Source organism: Leopardus geoffroyi, chromosome C2 (assembly GCF_018350155.1).
Source record: "Leopardus geoffroyi isolate Oge1 chromosome C2, O.geoffroyi_Oge1_pat1.0, whole genome shotgun sequence".
NCBI classification, from domain to species: domain Eukaryota; kingdom Metazoa; phylum Chordata; class Mammalia; order Carnivora; family Felidae; genus Leopardus; species Leopardus geoffroyi.
Window position 1 is genome coordinate 136507869 of NC_059333.1, and position 26108 is coordinate 136533976.

The window sequence follows — 26108 nt, forward strand, 5'->3', positions numbered from 1 at the left end:
TGGAAGGGTATGATGTACTGTAATTATGTAGCCATCTATAATCACGAGGAGGTGCATAGGGAAGAAGATGTGGACTCCTTGTTGAGTGATACAATAATGTTCCTATTACTGGGGCCACTGTTACTTGGATATTTTGTTATTGATAGTTATATTGGTATAAAATTTTTGAAAAATTGGGCCATTTCAGAGGTTCAATGATAACTCCTTTCCAGGGGAACAGAATCCTCTTTCTTCTCTCCTGTCATTCCACTGTGAGCCTATCTAGGAAGTGGTTTGCATATACCACACATATCTGCTGTCATAATCACAAAGACTGAGCATCGTAGGCTATGCCATAAAGCTGCAACTCTGATTGGCTTGGTTTCTCTAAGAATCCTCAGAAAGCTCAAGGTCAGAGGAAATATGGGATACAATTGTACTTTCTGTTTACTCTACATTCACCTTAGTCATAAAAGGACGGTTGAGAGTCATGTGGGATAAAGGGCAATCATGCAGTGTGCAGACCATACTGGCCAGGCCTGAACGTCTAGCATGCTTACCCACTGCTCACCACCAATGCCGTCAGTTATTATGACAACCCAAACACTCCATACATATTCAAAAGTTTTTCCTCATTGTTCTATTTTTTTTTTAATTTTTTTTTTATTTTTTTTTTAACGTTTATTTATTTTTGAGACAGAGAGAGACAGAGCATGAACAGGGGAGGGGCAAAGAGAGAGGGAGACACAGAATCCGAAGCAAGCTCCAGGCTCTGAGCGGTCAGCACAGAGCCCCACACGGGCCTCGAACTCACAGAGTGCGAGATCGTGACCTGAGCCGAAGTCGGCTGCTCAACTGACTGAGCCACCCAGGCGCCCCTCTCAGTGTTCTATTTTTAAAGTTATATTCTGTGTTGATTTAGGTAGTTCTATTTCACTGGTTCTCAATAGGCACAGAATCACACATAGGAACCATTTTAGAAATATGTAGATTAGGGGCGCCTGGGTGGCTCAGTCGGTTAAGTGTCGGCCTTCCGCTTAGGGCACGCTCTCACAGTTTGTGGGTTTGAGACCCATGTCGGGCTCTGTGCTGACAGCTCAGAGCCTGGTTCCTGCTTCAGATTCTGTGTCTCCCTCTCTTTCTGCCCCCGCCATGCTTTGTCCTTCTTTCAGAAGTAAATAATGAACTTTAAAAACTTTTTAATTTTAAAGAAGAAATATGTAGGTTAGACTTTAATCAGCACTACCATCATTTGGTTTTAATGCTGTTAGATCACAATTAACTTATCTACAAATAATTTTACTCCAACTAATGAACAGATTTGCTCTATATGTAATATGCCTTATGATCATATATTTATATTTTCAACATTTCTGATTGTTTTATTTTTCTCTTTCTCTTTTGTAATACTTTATTAACTAATGCTTCTACTCACTTACATGTCACCAAATTTTGCTATCTCAGAATCTTTATTTCTTCCTATCACTAAATTTTTATTATAACCTTGTGACATAATTAAATGAGGTATATGTGTTTACACATAGGAGGGAAAAGAGCAAAAACAATAAGCAGTTTATCCAAGATCTAGCTGATTACTGACCAAGCTAGGACTAAAACTCTAAACCCACTTGTAAAATGGGTATTAGCATTCTTATGAGGATTTAGTGAGGTTATTGTATCAAGAAATAAGTTTACTTGCTGTTTAATCATTACTGATAAGTATTGTTCAATAATGTCACCAAGCCCCTATCTCTTCAGTTTGTTTTAATATCCACTATTTTTTTTTTTTTTTTGGAAAACAAGCATTCTTTATTTAATACAAACTGAAAATTCAGCTAATCATGGGAATAAGGTAGACCAGAACATTCCACATCCCTTAGCTTTCGAGAACACGAGTGTCTGGGGAGTCATTTACTGCTTAAAAGATCTAAGGCTTTTATAGTGATTTCTACAGACTTGCCTTAGCATCCTTTTAGAAAAGCCTAGAGAAGGTCTCTTACGTCTACCTAAGTCAAGCATCCCTTGTCTGGCATGCACTGAAATGACCACTAATAATATTAGAGGCCATCATTCCAGGTGCATGTTCCATCCAATCTTCCATCAGCACTTGTCCAAACAAGGAAATAAGCTGATCTGCATTTCAGCTCCTCCTCCCTTTTCCTGCCCTGCTCTGATGAGGCCTGAAAGGCTCTAGCTGTGCTTTCAGTAACAGTCTAGAAGGAAGCCATTAGCTGAAGGCTTAATCACTAGCTTTAAAGTGACTAAGACTTCTCTCTATTCAACAGATTCATAATTTTACTGGATCTGTGTTTAATTTCTAATGATAATTATGGGTACTTTTTTGAGAGACAAAAAGAAAAAGCAGGGGAGGGACAGAGAGAAAGGGAGAGAGAGAATCTTAAGCAGACTCCACGCCTAGGAGCCTGACCCAGGGCTCGACATGGGGCTCAATCTCACCACCACGAGGTGATGACCTGAGCCGAAATCACGAGTTGGGTGCTTAACTGACTGAACCACCCAAGCACCTCTAGATACCCGTTTGTTTTATCAGACTTCTTCCCAAAGCCTCTCTTTGTTGTGTATAATCTTTATTGATATGCCTTTCCTATTTAACATGGAACTGAAGAGTAATGTTCTTATACCATTTGACTGCAGTTTGTTATTCTCCGACAGAAACTCAAGACTCACAAGAAATACTTTAAATGTTTCAGTATTCTTGGGTATCTTTTTCTGTTAGAGTAAAATATTTAAATCTCAGTGGAACCTGGAAAACCATAAACATTTGTTTGTTATTTCATTGTACGAGCAAACCCCAACTTAGAGTTATCTTCCTGAAAATTGCAAACAAAGGTATGTCATTTTCCCATTTAGTGAGGTCACTGATATTAAAGATACAGACTTGGATACTGAAGGGAAAGATTTCTTTAATGTCTATTTATTTATTTTGAGAGAGAGAGATAGATAGATAGAGCACATGCACGTACAGGAGAGGGGCAGAGAGGGGGCAGAGAGAGAATCCCAAGCAGGCTCTGTGCTGTCTGCACAGGAGCCAGTGCAGGGCTCGATCCCATAATTGTGTGATCATGACCTGAGCCGAAAGTCAACAGTCCGATGGCTCAACCAACTAAACCAGCCAGGACGCCCCTGAAGGGAAAGATTTCTCTCAGTGAGTAAAGTTGAAGTTTCATGGTGATGAGGGAACTCAAATTTTACCACTGAATGGTTTGGGCATTCTGGTATTCCTAGACTACATGTTTAGAAGGCTTGAGTTAGCATTCATTTATCTCTTAGCATTTAAGTCCCTCCCTCCTTTCCTCTCTCCCTCCATCTGCTCCCTTCTTCCTCTCCTGCCACTTACGTACTTTCTTTCTCCTGTTCTCCTTCTTCCTTTCAAACATAGGGTAGCAATGGAAGCCTACACCCCCACATCCTCACCCTTCACACTTATCTTGGATTGAGTAATAGTGTCTCTTTTAGAAAAGATTTTTTTTAATGTTTCCTTAATTATGAGAGAGAAAAAGAGAGTGCAAGCAAGGGAGGGGTAGAGAGATAAGGAGACAGAGAATCTGAAGCAGACTCCAGGCTCTAAGCTGTCAGCACAGAGCCGGACATGGGGCTCAAACCCATGAGCTGTGAGAACATGACCTGAGCCAAAGCCAACTGAGCCACCCAGGCACCGTAAGTAATAGCATCTCTTAATAAGAGGAACTCAAGATGGTATTCATAGCCATGGCTCAGAGTTGACCTTTGTCTCATGTGGGCATTTTTAACCCAACTGTAAGAGTATCCCAGTCTCTCCATTCCCAGATAATACGTTTGGGGTAGTGAATAAATGGAATGTGTTTAACCATTGACTAGAAATGAATCAGGACTCACTTGGCTGCAGACCAGCTAATTTCTGATGAATAAATTTAAGCCTGAGGATACAGCAATAATGAAACAACAACAGCAAAAAACAAAAAACAAAAAAACAGAAAACGAGTGTGCCACTTCAGATTGCCACAGAAGTGTAACATACTCAGTATCTTATCTGAAAAGTGAAGAGATTTTATTTGTCAGAATGCCTTCGGAAAAAAAGAGAGTGCGCTGAAAAAGTTAGGTACTTTTTTTTCCTTATTGTTATTAAGGGCTCCCAAATTCATTGACTTAAAAGTACCTACTCTGGAACTAAACTAAAGCAAAGACTAAAATTGCATTTATTTTTGCAAATGAACTGTCAGTTTTGCTGTTGCTTCTGTAGGCTTTTCAAAATTCCCCATGGGAAGTTGAAGTACTATGATAAATCAAATATTGAGCAGATACCCAGGATATGTGGCCACTGTATTTTCCTGAACTATGTGAAACTAGGAAACAGTGCTTCTTCATTGGATTGGGCCAAAAATAGCAATTAATGTTTTCCTTAGGCTAGAATAATAGGTTTACGTTTGATTTTAAAAAGCGCTTTATTCACTATCTTTTCCTGTTAGACACATAGATTTTTAGAAATATTCCCACCATTCTTCACTGTGACTGAAATCATTGAAATACTCAATGACAATGTTCTGACCAACCAATAGATTACATTTTCAAGCATTTTCTTTGATTAGTTTCATTTCCCCTCTGTGGATAGACCATGCTAATTACATAAGCTTCTCCATAAGTGGAGAAAAGAAATGGTCCTCAGTCACACCCATCCCAGCAAGAACACTGCTTCTGCATTCAATCTTTCTGGTTGTTGTTTTCTCTCTTTTATTTTCATGTGGTTGTGATCATAGTCTACACAAATTTTGGTGACTTTTTTTTTCCACCTAGGATTTTAATGTAAGGATTTATCTGTGTTTCATAAATATTTACAAACATTTAATAGGTGCATAATATTCCATCATGTAAATGAACTAGTTTGTTTACTTAATAACCATGTCTTAGTTGTTACACATTTGAGATGATTATTTTTTTTTCTACTTAAAAAATTATAATGAACATCTCTGTGAAAAATGTATTTATTCATTAATTGAACACATTTATATTGAATGCTTGTTTGCCATGCAGTGTTTTAGTTGGTAGAGATAGAACAGCAAAACAAATAAAGATCTTTGCCTTCATAGGATGTATATTCCAATAGAGATAAACAGGAAACAAAACAAATAAGTAAAATATATAACATGTCAGATAGTGGTGAGTTACATAAAGAGTAGAAAAGGTGAGAAGGGGGAAGAAATGGGCTGCAATCCTAAATGAAGTGGTCAGGGATGTGAATTAAAAACATGGCATTTAAATAAAGACAGAGGGGAAGCAAGGAAATAGTCAACTTTATGCCTCGAGGAAGCACATTACAAGCAAAGAGAACATCAAATGCAAAAGACCCCACTCATACATTTAGAATTATTTTAAGGGGTGGAATTACTGGGCCAAAAAATATTAATATATACAGCTTATAACATATTTTCAACGTTTCATTTTTTAAAATCACATTACCCTTAGAGCAGTTATTGGGCAGTAAAGCTCAAGTTGAAATGCAATTTGTTCCTGCTAATATTTTTTTATAGTAATAGCTATTGTAGAAAGTTATAGATGCATGTCACTTTCTGAATTTGTTTTACTCCTAAACAGTCATTTCATTTAATGGAGTAATTCAGATAAAATAGTGTTATTAATATTGCATCATTGTTACTTATTTTTGCTTTGGTTTTCCTTAGGAGATTAGATATATATGGAAAGTAGGGTTGTATTTGCCTGGCAAATACAAAACTTACTATTACATGATGTACCTGAATCCATTGTGTTTATATCTGAAATATTTGTGAGATGGTAGATTTGGAGGAAAATTGTCTTAGCACACTCCGAGAATGATGCTGCCCTGTGACTTACCTATTACCGTAAATAGACTGCGAGGAGCACGTGCTCATAAAATATGAAACAATAGTGCTTGTTTTGAACAAGGCAAGGAAATTAAAAATGGAATATTACTAAATTTAGAAACCCAGAAGAAAATTGTGAGTTCTTGATTTAGAAACCTATTGCAAAGTAATGAGGGATTTTTTTCTTTCCATTTGCCACTTATCAAACATGAACTCTGCTATGTCATTCTCTCCTTTTCCCACTTTTTCAAGTATGCTTTCTTGCAGTATAAAAAAAAATCATATTCTCTAAGTAAAAGTGGCATTATTTATGTGGTTTTTATTTCCCATGTCAACCCATGCATTTAACATTTGCCGTTGGTATAATCTCTCCAATCACCCCATTAGGTTTAAGATAAATACATAAATAATTTTTTAAAACCAAATATGCTGAGAAATTATTTGAATATTTTAGATAACAGAAAAAATTATGGCCACCTGGGCCCAGATGTAATTCACTATGTATTCTTCAATTCATTACATATTTGTTGAGGACCAATCATGATGTCACTGAAGTGATTGCACATGGCATTTCCTCAGCATAGTATAGAAGACCCTCCAGAGTCTGAATTCTTATCCTTTTTTCTTTTTAATTTATTTTTGAGAGAGAGAGAGAGCATGATCAAGAGAGCGGCAGAGAGAGAGAAGGAGACACAGAATCCATAGCAGGCTCCAGGCTCTGACCTGTCAGCACAGAGTCCAATGCGGGGCTCAAACTCAGGAACTCGAGATCATGACCTGAGCCGAAGCCGGATGCTTAACCGACTGAGCCACCCAGGAGCCTCTGGCCTCTTACCCTTTTTGTATCATCACTTTCTCCTTTCTCCTGTGGCTGCAGCCCTTTGAGACCACCAGTAGTTCTTCAACTGTGCCATTCCTTACGTTCTTTGTATTTTCCTATCTTTTGTAGTTGCTACTCTCAGAAAATAAAAAATGGCTAGACATCTTCTTAGCTCTTCTTTATCCAATAAAATCCGCTTCCTTGAGGTATCATCTTTGATGTCGTGTACAAAATCTTCTTTTTAACTCTTCTAACCCTATCACCATGGTCTGGGGTAGGTTTCCCTCATGCATTCTTTACATGCTTTCCCTTCCCCACTCTTCAACCCTATATCATAATGGTCTATTTCTCCCCCACTCCACGCACATACCATAAATAAACTAGGAGTGCCCAGAGGACACGGACTGGATGTTTAGATCTCTAATTCCTCCAGGTAATACGTGTCTGACCCATAGTTAACAGAGTAACGTTAACCTACTACCATAGTGCAGATAAACAAAATACGAAATGTAGCTCATTGAGTTGGAACAATAGCCTTCTTTTCCAAACGCAGTCCTCCATCTTTTTGGTTTAAGACCAAACTTATATTTGCAGAGTAGACTCAAGATAAAATATTTTTCCATTTATTATTTCACTCAATGATTTTAACAAAGCCAGAGAAGAGTTCTCCACTTGCCTGTTGCCTTTTTGTCAAATGGAGCTTGATAGTCTTTTTTTCTGACTCTTTCCTATCTGATGCTAGTGATCGCTTCTTCTCTTGCTTCGGGTTCCATGGCATACTGTGATCTAGTTTTCCTTCTCCTTCCTCGAGATTTCTACTCAATCTCCTTCATGAGCTCTTCTCGCTTTGCGTATATTTTTAAGTGGCATTGCTTCCCTGGATTTGCCCTTGGCTCTCTTTTCCCTCTCGTCTATGTCACTCTCTCACCATGGTGTGTTTGCATCATCTCCTATTAGTTCAGTGTCGGTGGTTTCCAAATCAATCTTTTGAACCCGATTGCTTCTAAAACCTCATGCATGTGTATTCAACTGTCTACAGACTATCTCTCCAATGAAGCATGACTTCTTCGAGTACCACAGATTGGAAATTGAATTGTCTTCTTTTCTTACAGTACTCACCTCTTTCCTTCCTGGATTTTACCGTGTCTGTGAATATGACCCCATGAGCCATTAACATAGGGCTTTTCACAGATTCCTCCATCTCCCTTAGTCCCCCAATAAAATCAAACTCAGAATCCTGTGTGGCCCACCTCCTCACCATCTGCTGATACACTGTCTCTTCTTACTCTTCACTGCCCTTATGTTAGTTCCAGTTACCATCAGTTCTGATTGGATTACTACAGCCCCACTAACTTCTTTCCTTGCCTACACTCTTGGAAATCTATTCACTACTCTAGAGTCAGGTTTTTGTTGTTGTTGTTTTAATGTTTATTTATTTATTTTGAGAGAGAGAGCATGCTCAAGCAGGAGAGGGGCAGAGAGAGAGAGAGAGAGAGAGAGAGAATCCCAAGTAGGCTCCACACTGTCAGTGCAGAGCCCAACGCGGGGCTCGATTTCAGGAACCGTGAGATCTTGACCTGAGACAAAATCAAGAGTCTGACGCTTAACTGACTGAACCACCCAGGCTTTCCTGTTGTTGTTGTTGTAATATAATGTATATCTGATCATGTCATCTCCCTGCTTAAAACCCTTCAAACACTTTCTCTTCTTGAACTTTAAATCAATGCATACCGGGCAGCCTTCATTCTCTTTCTCCTTTGTGTTGCTAACTCGTATTCACCCTTCAGGACACACCTTATGTGATCTCCCACCTGTCTGTAGCAAACTTCACCTTCCAAGTCTTCATCTTCCAAGTCAGCTATTCTTTGAGTATAGCTATTCCCCCAGAGCGCTCATCATGTAGCTTTATAATTTCCTGTGAACTCACCTATATTCCCTTCTAAATTACAGTTTCTTTGAGTGTATGAACAGAGCACTAGTCATATTCGTACTCCCAGTATCCAGCCAACACATGTACATATTAGGTGGTCCATAAATATTGGTTGAATAAATAAATGAGGGGCAATCATGATTATTTCTGTTTTACTTAAAGAGAAATTAGAACTTAGAAATGGTAAAAACAAAACTTTTCAAAGGAGATGTTGCTAGTAAGGGGGAGAGCTGAAATTAGAACCCGATTATATTTTTTAAAAGCCAGTGTTCATCCCGAAAGTCATGATATATTATCATATCACCACATTTAACCAAACTACGATTATAATTTTAAACAATAAAATATCAAAAAAGTACACATTTTTTTTGAAGTTTTTTAATGTTTATTTTTGAGAGAGAGAGACAGAGCACGAGTAGGGGAGGAGCAGAGAGAGAGAGGGAGACACAGAATCCGAAGCAGGCTCCAGGCTCCGAGCTGTCAGCACAGAGCCCAGTGTGGGACTCGAACTGATGGACTGCAAGATCATGACCTGAGCCGAAGTCAGACGCTTAACCTACTGAGCCACCCAGGCGCCCCAAAAAGTACCCATTTTTTAAACTTGCTAATGTTGTGCCCATAGCAGGATTATTATTGCAGTTTCCATGGAAACCAGTAATTTTGGTGGTATTCCTTTGGAACCTTCAAAACAATTTTATTTACACTGGATCATCCAAAAGGTATTATAGAAAGTGTAGAAAAACTCAAAATAATCTGGAGTGGAACAAAAGCCTAGAATACTGAACAAGAAGCAATTCTTCTCATTCATCTTTTGGGGAGACCAATAGTGAACAAAGGGGTGATGTCTAATATTTGCAACTCTTAAAAAAAAGTGTGAAAACCTAATGAGGTCATTCCATGAGTGTACGAGACAGGGTGTGAGAATGTAAAACCACAAAAGTTGATGGGAAAATGTAGATGGAATGTTCCTTGCTATGCACGCATTGATGATAGAAGTAAGGATCTAGAATGTAAGCTGTATAAATTTGATGACACAGGAAGAAACTGCAGGAAAGTTAATAGCTGTAGCAGCCAACAAAGATATAATTTCTCAAGGAATGGGAACAACAGATGTTCGTGGCAGAGAGGCACATGAGGAGGTGATATGTCATGTTTTGTGGTACTGAAATACGTCACTTCTGCATACTGCAATTACACATCCAGATCCATCTGGTGGTGAGTGCGTGTGCATGCGTGCACACACACGCGTTTTTAAGGTTCCTGTGATTTGTGCACATATGTCAGGGACATGGGGAGGGGTGGTCAATTTCAGATCATCTGGATGTCTCTTGAAAGGCTTACTAGTCCAAGGATGGTTGTAGCAATAAAAGGACTTTTTCTTTCTTTGGGACATATTTATACTAAAAAAAAATTCATTCTTTACCTGAATTTAAAGTTGTCCTGTGCTACATCTGGCCGCCGGGATGAACTCAACGGATCATACGAATGCCTTGGCTTTAGCAAGCAACACCAGGAGGTTGAATGCCCAAGAGCTGTTGCAAGAAGGGTTTATGCTGAAATGAGGCTGACCAATTTTTGGCTAAAGAGGGCAAAAGAAAAACTACTTAGGGACTTAGGGGTGCTGCCATCCTTAGTTGAGGCTGGAGCACTGGGTGAGTTCCTTGCCATAATGATAAAAAGTCACATTTTGATTGCCCTGTCAAGACCAGCTACTAAAGCACTATTTCATGGGAAATGTTAAATTACTAAGTTGATGGAGGAATCAGAACAGCGGGCTTTGCTTTGTGTATTAGCTAGATTTAATAAGCTCTTATAACAAGAGCTGCAACAAAAATTCAGTGGCTTCTGAGATGTAGAGAGTTATTTCTGTCTCACCTCACGTTCTGGGGAGTGTCCTGAAGGCTGGTAGAGAGAAGACGGGCAAGTGCTTGTCTTATGCAGTCGTTTAAGGACGGAGACTGACAATGGCTCTACCGTCTTTAGTGAGTGGCTTCTAAGGTCATTCTGGTCTTCGTTCCAACCAGCAGGAACAGAAAAACAAGAGCATAGAAAGCAAATATGCATAATTTTATGTGCAAAGCATAAAATTTGCATACAGTGTTTCCACTTGTAAGAGCCTCACTTGCAACCACACTAGTGGCAAAGCGGGTGGGTGTTGTTACCCAGCTGCAGTTGTTACCCTGGATTAAAGGGAGTATGAATTTTGGTGAACAGCCATCTTTTCTTGTTGTATTTTGCATGATATACTAGAGTTGCACTACATGGCTGTTAGATTGAGAGAAAAAGAAGGAAAACAAGGTACTGTTTTAAATAGCAAAGGTAGTTTTCCTCATCATTCAGTTTATTTTTTTTTAATGTTCACTTATTGATTTTGAGACAGTAGGGGAGGGGCAGAAAGAGAGGGAGAGAGAGAATCCCAAGCAGTCCCCCAACTCAGGGCTCCATCTCACAGACTGTGAGATCACGACCTGAGCTGAAATCAAGAGTTCGGATGCTTAACCGACTGAGCTACCCAAGTGCCCTCCCTCTACCACCATCACTCAATTTAGGAGAAGATAAGGTGTGAAGATAAGGTCTTATTTCCTTTGTTTCTCCCATACAGTGGGGGTTTTATCGATTTGAATGTGATTTTAGTATTTTGAAGAAGTTACAACATGACCACTGGATGCGGGTCAGCTGTTTCACCTGCTGCTTAACTTAAGATGCCACAATCTCTTTTAATGTCAAAGAAAAAGGTGACAGAATGGACTTAACAAGAGATGATAACTTTATGAGTGACTAAAGTTCTTTTGGGTATAGTTTGATTCCATATGAATTACTCTTTACTCACTGACTTCACAACCTAATATCAACATAATATGCAAATCTTCTACCTGCAAAATAAATAAATATGCTCTTTCTCCACAGTCAATTTATTAAGAGCTGTGCCGTTACATGATTTGAGTGTATTTCAAGTCTTGAATGTATTTCAAGACACCAAAACAGTTCTTCACAAGTGGTGAGGCTTATAGATAAGCAAATGAAGTAATTTACATGCTCATTACAGGTGCTACCTAAAGGAAAAGAGGAAGAATAGTGAATAGGTATTGGAGGATGATATTTGATCAGATCAGCCTCTATCTTGGACATCTTTACTAAGATAATACAAGTGAATCCTTATCACTAAGAGATTTATTTTCATAGCAGGTTGAAAATCTGAACTGACCACACATATGAGTAGTCTGATAACAACTGAAATATGCAGAATGCATGGTCAATAGTAATCTTGAAGCACATTGAGAAACAGTTATGTTTGAATCTCTCAAATAGCAAAGGAGACATTACTGCTTACACTTAAATACATATTCAGAATAGCATCAGTACTGATGGACATTCAAATGCTAAAAAAGCACGTGACATTAGCTTGAGTATAGAACTCATCAAAACCACCCCAAGTCAAGTAATGTAGTATTGACAGCCGAATAACCACATTTGGAGTACTCAGCTGTTTGAGTGATGCCTCAGAAAACAACTTCTTGGAATAAAACCTTAGACTTCTAATTTGTGGCAATGTTCAATCCTGAGTAAACTGAAATTTGTAGCACCTTCTGACTTTAACCCTGACAAAGACAATGTTCTTTGATCCATATTGCTAGAAAAACAGCAGTAAAACGATATTAATGTACTGAAAGGTTAATTTGAGGACAAGACCTTTCCTGAATACATGAGCAGATGATTTTTAACAAATGGATGTGTCTTTGTAAAATTTTATTCATCTTTACATCAAAAACCACCACACTCTAAATAGAAAATAAGTAGAACTAAGTAATTAAAATTTGTAGAAAATGTAATAAGTAGAAAAACACAGAGTTGGTAAGTTTTGAGAATTATGTTTTACTGTCTGTAGAATATCCCTGAGAACACTAAATTTTATTTATATAAACAGATACAGAAACGCTAGACACTATATTTTATTTATATAAACAGAGACAGGAGCGGTTTCTAGCTCCCCTCCAGAAATACTCTGCAATAAGTTTAAAGGATAAACTTGTAAAAACTATAAAAAAACAACAACAACCTAACAACAACAACAATGAAAAACTTTTAAGGTGAAAGATGAACCAAAAAAATAATGAGAAACTTTGTTTCTTTTAAGACTGTAGCTGCAATTGGTGGCCTTTGATTTTGTACATTTCCAGAGGATAGATTTAACCTCCTAAAGGGCATGTTCCACTCTGACTCTGACGATAAGCGCATCTGGGTATTAACTGGCTCCAGACTTCCTCCTGCCCACTCTAGCTCTGGTCTCTTTTTGAGTTCCACGTGTGATTTTTTTGGATGCAATTTCTGTTTGCCTTGTGATTTTCCTTCTTGGTTTTGGTAACCCACCATGCTTGGTGATGCCAACTTGATTTGTCTTTGGGCCACTTTCTCTACTCAAACAACCCTGAGGGAGAGTTAATAAAACAAATACCATCTTACTTCCCAACTTTCCTTTTGATTTCAGTGACCTGGATTATAATACAACTAGAGCAAAGAACCACTCTGTGCCCCAACTTTGTCATTATTGCTTGATCCTACTCATATCTTGCTGAAATCAGATAAGTGTGGTTTGACACTATTGATCTTTTTATGATTTTACTGTTCACAAGACTAAAAGTAGACTAAATTATAGAAACCACAAGTAGAAATGCAATTATGGCATAACACAAATATATGAGCAATTTCTACAGATCACACTCATAAAAATAGCTATGAAATCATAATGTGCTAAAGTGAGAATCTATTTTTCTCTTAAGCATGCCTCCATTATTTCAAATACTGAATGTTTTTTCCATTTAGGGTTTTTTTTTTTTTTTAGTTTTTTAAATATAATTCTTCAGATTTGTGACTAATCAACTTGTGCTTTACACGTCAAACGTATTAGTCACATTTTAAATGCATTTGAGAATACTTTGATAGAGCTTACGCATATCCATTTCTTCTGTGCTGGAAAAGCTGGTATCTGACAGGCCGCTGGAACAAATGTAGGGACCAGAAACAGATCTGTGCATATATGATCACCTGATTTATGACAAAACCGTGACTAGAATACTTTGGGGGAAATGGTAATGTTTTCTAAACTGGCGCTAGATCAATTAGATTCCCACCGGGGAAAATATAAATCTTGACTCCTGCGTCACACGACACACAGAATCACTTGCAGCATATGGACTGTAGAGAAAACGTAAAAGTCAAAAAATAAAACTCCCAGAAGACATCATGGTAGAATAGCGTAGTAATCTTGGCATAGGCATCAATTACTTAAACAGAACACAACTCATAATCAGAATGTATACTAACAAGTCCTACAAATCTGTAAAAGAAAAAGGAGGGAAACCTATTTCATTAGACAAAAGTCCTGAACTGACACTTCATGAAAGAGGGTATCCAAGTATGCAGTTAGTACATGCATGGGATCATTGGGAAAATGAAAATAATTTCACCACCACCAAAATGAGTGCAAAAAATTAAAATAAATGAGAAAACAAATTACCAAGGGTTGTAGGAAGATAGGGAACAACGTGAAATTTCATACACTGTGTGTAGGAACGCAAATTAGTACGATCTTTATTAGACTCTGCCAGCATCTGCTAAAGTAACTTATGTAATTACTTTATGACCCAGCAATTCTGCTTGTAGACTCAACAAGTCTACCTATAACTATACAAAGAAAGGTATAATGTTTGTGTGTGTGTGCGTGTGTGTGTGTATTTCTAAGAGCATTAACTGTAATAGCCCAAATTGGAAACAACCCAGATTTTCACCAATGATAAAATTAAGAAATGAATTTCTATATAGTCATACAATGAAATATGTATTTATATATATAATATATATATATTATATGTAATAAAATATATATATAAAATATAATTTTATATGGCAATAAAAAACAGTGAATGTGATACCAAGTTGATAAAAATCACATACGCAATGTCTAGTGAAAGAATCCATATACAAGAATACATACTGTATGATCCATTTATATAAAGTTCCTAATTAAGCAAAATTAATCGATGGTAATAAGGACAACAGTGATCTTTCAGGAGTTGATCACTGGACAAGATCATAAAGGAGGCTTCTGGTGTTCTGGTCCTAGTTATAGCTCTATCCATTGGTGATGACCAAGATGGTCAACTTTGCGAAAATTCATTACCTTGTCCACTTAAGACCAGTGCATTTTGGGGGCACCTGGGTGGCTCATTCGGTTGAGCGTCCGACTTTAGCTCAGGTCATGATCTCATGTTTCATGAGTCAGAGCCCCACATAGGGCTTGCTGCTGTCAACCTGTCAGTGCAGAGACTGCTTTGGGTCCTCTGTCCCCCTCTCTCTGCCCCCACCCCCACACTTGTGCTCTCTCAAAAAGAATAAACTCCCTAATTAAAACATTTTTTAAATATGCCGAATAATTTTATAAATGGCAACCTACAGTCAAAATACTACATATTATCTCCTTATGACTCTAAGAATACCTAGAGCTCAAGAAGTAGTTCATAGATCTCACCATAAGAATTCTGTTCTTAGGCTTCAAGAAGGGGAAGAATTATAATAAAAAATGCTTTGTGGTTTTATACAGACTGACAGGTATGAATAGAGACAGGTATTTATACAGACGGGTATGAATCCCCGCTCCCCCACTTTCTAGTTGGGTAACCATGGGCAAGTTAAATGCAGCTGATACCTGCTCAGTGGGTTACAACCCAGGAGATGGGACTCCAGATTCTCACTCTTAGCCACTCTGCTCGATAGCCTTTAGGAATAAGTATCAGGATGGGCTGTGGTAACCAGTAACCTCAAAATCTCAGTGGGATATAACACAAGGTTTATGTCTCCCTCATGCCATGTGTCCATTGTGGGTCAGCCGTGATCTTTGCCCCCTGTGGTTGCTCAGAAACCCAGGCTGACAGAGATCCTATCTTCCCTCATATTTCCATGATCATCAAAGCAAGGAAAAGAAAATGTGAGGAATTACACACTAGCTCTCAAAATTTTGCCCAAAAGTGTTTCAGGCTACTTCAGCTTATAATTACGGCCGAAGCAAATCACAGAGACATACGGTCTCTTCAGGTGGTAGGGAAAGATAATCATTCCAGGAGATAGAGAACCAGAAATATTTGCTAAACAGCAGTGAAAACTACCATAAACAGTAAGTACAGATATTATTTTCCTCAAATATAAAAATGATCATGAAAGTCCCAATTAAAATGTAAAATAATATGTAACTATAAAACCCTTATTTAATCTAACATTTTTCTCTCTAATGAGTATATATGTGCTGGGTTTCACTTTGGGGCAAACATTAATCATATCAACACATTTTGTATTTATCTCAAGTTTCATCAATTCTAGGTTTTATTACTTAGGTAATCAATATTTATTTCATATGAAATTAATAGGCTCGAGTGTTTAGGGTTTCTTAAAATTTCACAACTGGGTATTTATAGATATGATAATCCTTCTAGTTTCTATTTTACTTTATTTTTAAAAAAATTTTTTTAAACATTTATTCACTTTTTGAGAGACTGAGACGGAGTGCGAGCAGGGCAGGGGCAGAGAGAGAGGGAGACCCAGAATCCGAAGCAGGCTCCAGGTTCTGAGCTGTCAGCACGGAGCCCGACGCAGGCTTGAACTCACAAACCATGAGATCATGACCTGAGCCTAAGTCAGATGCTTCACCGACTGAGCCACCCAGGCACCCCTCTACTGTACTTTAAATTTAGAAATTTTACCACCTGGCAACTATAACTAAGGACAGAATAAGTATGCCAAAAGGATTTCTACAATTAAGTGACATATGTGTGAGTCATGGTCTTTCAGTAGATTTATTTTTAATCATTAAATTATTTTTATTAAAAATGATCCAGTAAGTTCAAAGTTCAGTATCTAATTTAGAGTTACATCGCACTGAAACAGAGTGAATCATTTATCGGGAGCCAAAATTGGTAGGCTTTACACATACCAATTGTACATGTGAGGTGGAAGTCTTTTGAAGTGGTAAACTTTATACAATAAAATGAAAGCAATGGACAAAGCCAATATAATAAAATCATTAGTTTAGAGACAGTAAATGGTGGGTTTAATAGACACGTATTGGGAGTGCGTGCTGTCTCTTTGCACCTGCCAGCATAGTCACAGATGGGGCTTACTTATGTACTGAAAGATGAAGGACAACAAGTTGTAAAAATGAGAGTCTGTGGCTCCCAGGCAAAGCCATGCTTCTTTTGCATGCCTTGTCCATCCTTACATGCCAAGGGCACAGCACAGGGCAGAGCACAACGGATCATCAATCGGGTTATTTTTTATAGTGCTTAAGGATGTTGCAAAGCTAAAAGGGACAGCCACGCTTTAGCTCTCTCTCTTTTTTACAAATGAACTTTTTTTAATGTTTATTTTTGAGAGGGGGGGGAGAGAGAGAGAGAGAGGGAGAACATGAATGAGTGGAGGAGGGGCAGAGAGAGAGGGAAACACAGAATCTGAAGCAGGCTCCAGGCTCTGAGCTGTCAGCACAGAGCCCGATGTTGTGGGGCTCGAACTCATGAGCTGTGGGATCATGACCTGAGCAGAAGTCGGATGCTTAACTGACCCAGCCAGCCAGGCACCCTTAGCCCTCTCAATAAAGAATAGGAGCAGTCATTCGGGAGCAGTCTGTGTGAAAAATGTGTGGAGATATGAGTTGACAATAGTTTACTTCAACTAATAGTAATGTAAGTTTTTTTCAAAGATTTGCCAACAACTTACTAAGTCTGCATTACTAGAAATGGAACCAATTCTAAATGTGTTATCTGTAGCATTGTATTCCCACACAATTGGCAAAAACTTTAAGGTCTAATAACATCAAGGGTTGGTAAGATAGTGGAGTAATGAGAATTCTGGAAACACTGGTGGCAGTAAACGTATTTCCCACTGTCCACCACACCAGCCAGGCTACGATCTGGGGATGAACTTTTGTCCTTCCTGGTAGACAGGAGAGGCGCAACACCTTTGAGAAGAGACACCTTTATGCCCTGCTTTTAGGCAAATGGGGGGAGGGCAGGGAGCTTTTCTCTTTTGCTTCTCAATTGCCTTCAGCTCAAAATCGTTCTTATGCCAAAGTGGCATATTTTGGTATATTCTTCTACCCTTTCAGTACCTTCCTTCCAAAAGGACAGTATTTAAATACTTGAATGGATTTCTTTAATTTTCTTTTTTGTGCTAATGACTTGAAATTCCTTTTCAAAATAAAAATGGACATGTGTGCCTCATTACTTAAAAATGAATAAAAGCTCAGCTTGAAAAGAGGAAGGGAGGAAAGGAGAAAGTGAACGCCCAAATCCTGTCTTCCATGAGATTTTGTGGTGAAAATCACCAAGCTAGAGAAAAGCATCAGGACTGAGATCAGTAAGAGACCATTTGACATAATGGAGATACTCAGCCTGGGGCACAGAGAGAACTTGATGACTGATGTCTGATATTTATAGAAAGGGGTTTTGGGTGGGAGAGAACAATGTATTCTGTGTTGCTACTAAGGACAAAACTAGAACCAAGGAAAGGGAGTAATAAGGAGAAAGGCAGCTATTCGAGGAAAGTGACTTTTAGGCCCCTTCCTTTCTCTATGGGTCCAAGTGATGTTTATGTTGAGGGTCCAAACCACAGTAGGGACCCACCATGATAATGCTGGCCACTGGTACAAAACAGAAGCTAATACCAGCATCAAACACCCCTTGATGTGCCTGCTTGCCTTCTTCTTCAGGCAGTGGCTCTTAAACGTTACTTCTCGCTGAGTCAGCTGCTTTTTCTTTTCCACCGATCTCTCATTTAAAGTAAGCAAGACTATTCCACAAAAGAGTGAAATCATATTTCTCTTTCTCTGACCGACTTATTTTGCTTAGCATGATACACTCTAGTTCCATCCACGTTGTTGCAGATGGCAAGATTTCATTCTTTTTGACTGCTGAATAGTATTTCATTGTTTATATATACCACATCTTCTTCATCCATTCATTAGTCAATGGACATTTGGGCTCTTGCTATAATTTGGCTATTGTTGATAGCACTTCTATAAACATCAAGGAAAAAGAAGATAAAAACAGAGAGAGTCAAACCATAAGAGACTCTTAAATGCAGTAAACAAACTGAGGGTTGCTGGAGGAAGTTGGGTGGGAAGGATGGGCTAAATGAGTGCTGGGCATTAAGGACGGCACTTGTTGGGATGAGCACTGGGTGTTATATGTAAGTGATGAATCACTGGGTTCTACTCTGGAAACCAATACTACACTGTATGTTAACTAACTTGAAATTGAATAAATAAATTTTAAAAAATAAAGTAAGCAAGAGGAACAAATACTGACGAATGTGCAAGGCTCGAATGGTATGAAAATCTCCTCCGCTAACATGGGCAATCTATTACATTCTTAGGATTATTAGTCCCTCAAACTTCTTTATTAATTAGCTCTCAGTTCATCTTCCCACACCTTCTAGCTCAGTTTGCTGTGACATCATACTGTGTTCAGAGTGCCTCACAAGCAATGAAAAAGACAGGGTTCCTTTAGAATACGAGTCGGCAGCTGGTTTAGTTAAATATCCTTCCACCCACGCTATACTACATTGATTAATTTTTAAAGAAATGGCTAAATGAAGATATTAATTATTTGTATGTGGTAGTTATGCTTGCACGCACACCATTATGTTTTAATTTACTTTTTAACAAGTAAGCCAATATGATTTCTAAATTATTTCCCATCTGGCATGTGTACTAGTAAAGAAAAGAAATCTAATTTGTGCCATATCAAGTTCATCTCCCCCTTTTTTTTACTTTCTAATTACACAGTTCTCGAAGAAATCCAACTGGAAAAAATGGATTCAACCTTCCTGCCTTTTTAGCCACATACATAGCCCTTTAGTGTAAAAGCTAAATGAAATACTTATTTTTGGAGGCCTTAACAATATGAAAACAGCATATGTACACAGCCATCTCTCCATTATTTGTCTTTATTGTAACCATGCTATGTAGAACTGAAATACAACAAGGCAAATTGGTTATCCTGAAAGGAATTAAGTGCCATCTGAATCATCAGAGAATTCATTTATATTTCACCTCATTTTGGTGGTGTATATTACTGCCAATTTTTGGGAAATTCTATAAGCCACATACAGTATGTATGATCATTCTCTATCGCCCTGCTTATTTACTCATTACACCTGATACTGGCACCATGTATTACAAGGGATTATTTATGCATGCACAAACACATGAGACTTTAAGGTTTTGAGGTGGTGAATTATGGATTAATTTGTGTTGGTTTTTAGAATACTTTTCCTGGTTCAAACTGTGTATGTGTGTGTGTGTGTGTGTATTTATAGACAGTTGCACGTATTAATAATAAATGGAATTAATGAGAAAATTACATGTAAAAAATTGGATATTACTGAGTATGCTTTCATGTTTTTTTCAACATAAAGTCAAAAACACACTACACTTATGTTTTCAAGATGTGTCAGAATAGAAACTCTACTGTTGTCTTTCAGGTAGGTTGTGGATTGTCTGGAGGAGACCTCATTCTTACTGTAACATTTGAATGAGTCACTGATTTAATTGCCAAAGAGACAAAACCATTAAGGGAAGTGAGACAAGCTGCAGCCAGTGTTGGCCAACCTCCACTTTGCCTCCGTGACTCTCTAACAAGGGACACCAGATCTGGAAGGAGCGCTCTTGTCCTCCTCATCAGAATCGTATTCATTCTGTGCTTCCCTGACTCTTAGAGTACCGGTCTAGCCATCTCTACCCTTCCATTTAAGGGAATACTTACGAGCGTTGGATTCTCCTGGTCCTCGAACACCAATACCATATTCTTATCTGTAGAGAGAAAACAGTAATCTCCATTGTCCCTAGACAGATCAAGAGACAGCTAATTTCCTTATTTTCAATTGTGTGACTCTTATTTAACATTCTTTTACCTGGGTGATGCTGATATGGAGTTTGATCTAAGGGCATTTCCACTGATCAGAAATGCATTTCTCTGGGGCTCCTGGGTGGCTCAGTCGGTTAAGCATCTGACTTCAGCTCAGGTCATGATCTCACAATTCATGAGTTCAAACCCCACATTGGGCTCTTTGCTGACAGCTTAGAGCCTGAAGCCTGCTTCAGATTCTGTGTCTCCCTCTCTCTCTGACCCTCCCCTGCTTGTACTCTGTCTTTCCCTCTCAAAAAATTAAAAATTTAAAAAAAGAAAAAAGAAAAAAATCACTCCCCTGCACCAACCTATTGTTATTCCCTCCAAAGTATATTTGGAAGTGTGGTAAGTTTTTAAGATAATGGAAAGACAATGGAATCAACTGTCAATAGATGTCCCGTTTCTCTGTTGCTTACTATCTTCATGGCTTTAAATAAGTTTCTTAAATCTCCTGAGTCTTTGGTAAAAATAGTACACCTGAAAGAGTTGGTTTTGTCACATGAACTAATGAATGCCTGGAAATGTTTTGTAAATTATAATACACCAGAATTATGCCTATTTTTATGCATATGACAAAAGTAGGTTTCTTAGAAATCAACTATCCCAAAATAATACTGATCATTGAATAAACCTAGAGCCTTTGCACGATAGGACCATAGTCCTAGAAATCTTAGAATATAATATATATTTAGGTTTTTTTCTCTCTGAAAATAAACCTAAAGAATTCATGTATTTCAAAAATAGATTTGTAAAAAATAGATTCGAAAAAAATCCCTTTTATATTCTTTTACTATTATTAGTATTTAAATATAAAAGTCTTATAATTACTTCTTTTTAAAACCTAAAATTAGCATATCTTCTTTTCACCCAATTAACTCAAATGAGTAACAAATTATTTTTTAAAAGCTTTTTTAAAAGCTAAACTGATATTCTGTAATGACTCATCCACAAAAATATCTTTTCTGTTCAGAAGTCTGCACCTCTTTTATTTTTGAGTCAAACACATAATTTACTACACAGTTTCAAAAATGTCTGCTGTGTCAACCAACCAAAGCCCAATCATTTCATTCATTCAGCCATTCATGGAGTGCCCCAGGAATGTGGAGGGTGACATCCTGGATGGTGGCAGTGAGTTTTCTGTGAAATTTGTGGTAGCACTGGTGAGCAGTTGGTAAATATGCAAGGAATTTGTCCCTCCAGTCTTATAATGAACATGCAGACTTCTCTCAGCCTGAGTTATGGAAACCACAGATCACTCAAGGGCTTGGTAAACAACTCTGGGTTTCTTATGATGAGATGAAAACTCAAATGCCTAACCTGAACTTTCTTTTAGAAACCATCAAGTTGAAATCTCTGCTTGATTTCAACTGCCGGTGGCCTGACCTGTTAAATTGATTTGCTAATAAAGAAATACATGAGCCCAGAAAGTTAAGAGGAAGAATGAGAAGTTCACATGCTACCGTAACAGCCTGATGGTATTCCGCTCTGCTCCTGCTCCTGTTCCTTCTTGGTGGCCATGCTTCAACGATGCATTGATACTTTGCCATGGTAGCACTTTTACTCTGCAATAGAAATCACCTTGGCATTGTTTTCATCCTTTTTGAATGGTTTAGCCACTGCTCCTTACTTTCATATTCTCAGTATTAGCAATAAAAGTTTTTCAGTATTCTTATTTTTCGACAAACATATGACTTTTAATAATGCCATTTTAAAAAGTTAGATCATTCACAAAAGACTGGAAAAATTATTGTTTTCTTTTTAAGTCACCTAGAACTTGCTTCCAGACCTGAGATGTGACTGGCCTCTGTTAAGGGACCAAAAGCCAAAGCACTGAATTGGAAATTAGGAGACTTGGATTGGGGTCGTGTTCTTTCACTAACTAGCTAAAGAAGTTTAATCCTATGCTTCAGTTACACCATGTGTGTGACTCTGGACAAGTTGTTTGCTTTCCTTTGGGCCTCAGTTTCCTCATCTGTAAAAAAGGATATTGAAGGGGCCTACCTCTTAGTATTGTTGTAAGGAGTCCATGAGATTATGATTTTAAAGGACCCCAAACAGTACTGGGTCCATGCTAAGGTATTATCTATAAAAATGTAGCAGTAATCTGTTGTCGTAATTCCCATATTATCTCTCCTCGCAAGGCTATAATGAGAACCTAATGCAGAATAAATGTTGTATTTGTTTTTGTATTGCCTCACTTTAAATTACTACAAACTTGGCAGCTTAAAACAACAACTATTGATTATCTCAGTTTCTGTAGGTGGGAAATCTAGGTCTGGCCTAGCTGAATTCTCTGCTCAACCTCACAAGACTGAGCTCAAGGTGTCAGCTAAACTGTGTTTCTTTCTGGAGCGTAGGTCCTCTTGCAAACTCATGTGGCTGTTGGAAGAATTTGCTTCCTTAGGGTTATAGGACACAACTCTCCCATTTGTTGCTAGATGTCAACAAGGGGCCACTCTCAGCAGTTGGAGACTGGCCGCCATTCCCCGTCACATGGCCCTTCCACAATGTGGCAGTTGCTTTCTTCCAGTCCCTTACCACCAGCTGAAGAACACTGGCTTGTGCAAGGCTTACCTGATCAGGTCAGGCCACTGAGGTTAATCTCCCTTTAGCCATATACTGCAACAGCATCATGGCATGATACCTGATCATGCTCACAGGTTCTACCCTCACTTAAGGGGAGAAGACCATATGAAAGCGAGGGTCATCTTTGAACTCTGCGTACCCAAATGTGAACATGAAATGAAAAGTAAAAATGACATACAAGGTGTGCATTATTGTATGTTTTCTCGTTGTCATCATCATGATCATGATATCAAGTTTTTATTATCATGTAACACTATTCTACTTATTTTCAAGGGTTTAAGTTAGCTATAAAGAGTATTCCAATTCACCCAATAACCATGTAGCTCAGAGCTTTACATTTGCTTTATAACTCTCCCAATTCCTGTTCTCTTTGACCTGCATATTTACTTCCCACATTCCCTCCTTTAATCGTTGAGTCAGTGGCTCATGGCACCTCCCAAGAACAAAGTTTCACAGAGAGATATGTTTACATTGGATTCACTAGTCCATAAAATGCTCAACCATTATCACCCTTACATGTATGCAGCAATCCTGAAATTCCCAATGGCCTGGCTGTAGTCAACTGAAAAACAAACGAAGGGAAAGATAATGTTTTCCAGTGCTTTAATGATATGTAACCCAGAGACTAATACAACAGACACAGAGATGTTTAGTCATAGAAGCAGAAGTGAGCCTAAGACGATCCTTGTGGCTATGGCTGTCATTTGACCAGTGCCCTTGAGGGCCTCATGGATTGTAAAAAGTTCAATAAATAATAAAATATAATATAAATTTAAAGTAAATACAAATATTAAATAGAATATAAAATAAAAATATAATAAAAGAATGATGTAGGGAAAAGTTGAAAATGATTACATCATCCATTAAAATGGAATGAGAAAATTTAACCTAGAAATCCAAACAAAGTAACTTCCAGTGTTTTGTTAATATAAGTGCCTTTAGGGCAGAGATGAATTCTGTGTCCACAGAGAGATTAGTTAAACTTTGTTCACAAAATAAAATAGAACTGTATTTTTTTTTTAACGTTTATTTATTTTTGAGACAGAGAGAGACAGAGCATGGACAGGGGAGGGTCAGAGAGAGGGAGACACAGAATATGAAGCAGGCTCCAGGCTCTGAGCTGTCAGCACAGAGCCCGACGCGGGGCTCGAATTCATGGACCGCAAGATCATGACCTGAGCTGAAGTCAGCTGCCTAACCGACTGAGCCACCCAGGCGCCCCTGTATTTAAAAAAAGAACAGAGACTAAAAATTATCTGTGTGTAAAATCCTCTTTGACACCATTGACATTATGATCACGGATACGTTACTTTTCCTCATTGAGACTTGGTTTTTGCCTCTTTAGCATGGAGATAATATCATCTACTTAAGAACATGTTCTGAGTAAGTGAAATAACCTCTGCTACGTTCTCAGAACAATGCCTGGTACTAGTGAGCATTTAGTAACGATGACTATTGTTGTTATTGTTATTTTTATTCATGTTACTTTTGGTACATGTGGTCCAATGTCTGGAGTGTATTCAGCGCTCAGAAAATATTATTTTCTTCACCCTTCAATACCTGTTGGTTGAATTGAACTGGATTTGTCAAGAGGAGTATTTCAGATATTATTAGAAATACATTGAGAGGTTATCGTTTGTCTAATTTTATGTAATTTTATACAATTTTTTCCTCCCCTCCCCCCTGCTGCATGCTTGTTTTCTTTCATCCTTCCTTCTTTCCTCGTCTTTCCTTCTTCTTCTCTCTGTTCCTTCCTTCTTTTTCTCTTATCTTTTTTTCTCAAGCAGATATTATTTTAAATTTCCGAACAACGTATGTCAGCAAGTCTGGCCAAGTTATCTTTGAAGCAAGATCAATTTGCATCCACTATGTCACAACCTGGTTCATCATTGACTTAATTGCTGCCCTGCCTTTTGATCTCCTGTATGCTTTCAACGTCACAGTGGTGAGTAAAGAGCTCCCTTCCACATGACTTTGAAGGTTATTTTTAATCCTGTGTTTATTTTCCACACGTTCAGGTTTTAAGTGTTTGTAGCAGTTTGTATGTCCAGGACTTTGTGGCCTCCACTTTGTGGACACCAACGTGACCAATGGTATGCAGGCCAAATTCTCCACTTGAGGAAGTTACTTCCTTTTGGAATTTACATGACCTGTTTTAGTTATTTAAATATCTAGAACCAGGATATACCTAAAGCATTTATCATTAATACTCGCTCACAGAAGAAATCCTTTGGTAAGGAAACCAAAAGTAATGAGCATTACTTTGTATTACTTTGGCAGGTATTTTGCCTCAGAAGTTTAGTGGAGAGTTTGAGATTTCTTCTGGTTTTATGACCTTTACTCTCTACCTCTTGAGTTATTCATTAGCAAAACAAAAGACCAATCAAGATACCGAGTAGTATTGAAGTTAAAAGAATTCAACCACTTCGTAGAAGTCCTTGTAAAAATGTTGGATGGGGAAGAAATGACACAATGATACAATGGCCACTTGAACTTGAGATCTCTTTTGGATTTTTACTGATGTTTGTAACATCTCTTTTCTTCCCTTTATCCTCATGTCTCATCACAGGAAAGAAAGTGTGTCCACTCATTGTAGTAGCTATTTTTACTATTTAACGATTGATGTTCGTAAAAGCATTAAGTGCTCCCTTATAAATAGAGAGACTTCTAGGGAGGTATAATAGCATTTTGGGGCCAGTAATGCAATTTGCTGCTAGAGTAACCAATTTTGGCAGGCAAAAATTTACTAAACATTGGTTCAAATGAAGCCTACTTCTTACTCAGTTGACAAGACCTTGAGATTCTCTATCAGGAATTTAAAAGCTTAGTTTTCAGTATTAAAATGATCAGTGTTTCAAATACAGTCATTATTGACTTTGGGATGAAGACTGAACTGTAATCCTGACTATTTAGTACAAATTTGTGCATTTGGTAATTGTCTATACAATAGCATTTTTTCTTTTCTTTCCCTGTCCATTTTTTTCTTAAGATGGAAAGTTGAGGGT

At 38.0% G+C, this 26108-nt stretch overlaps 1 protein-coding gene across 1 annotated transcript in view; it reads left to right on the forward strand.

Annotated features, from left to right (window-relative positions):
• KCNH8 (potassium voltage-gated channel subfamily H member 8) overlaps positions 1-26108 on the forward strand; it is a 292155-nt gene that overhangs the window by 149781 nt on the left and 116266 nt on the right. The window contains exon 8 of the mRNA XM_045501006.1: positions 24891-25048. Within this exon, the coding sequence (XP_045356962.1) occupies positions 24891-25048 (158 nt within the window). The remainder of the gene's footprint in view (positions 1-24890; positions 25049-26108) is intronic.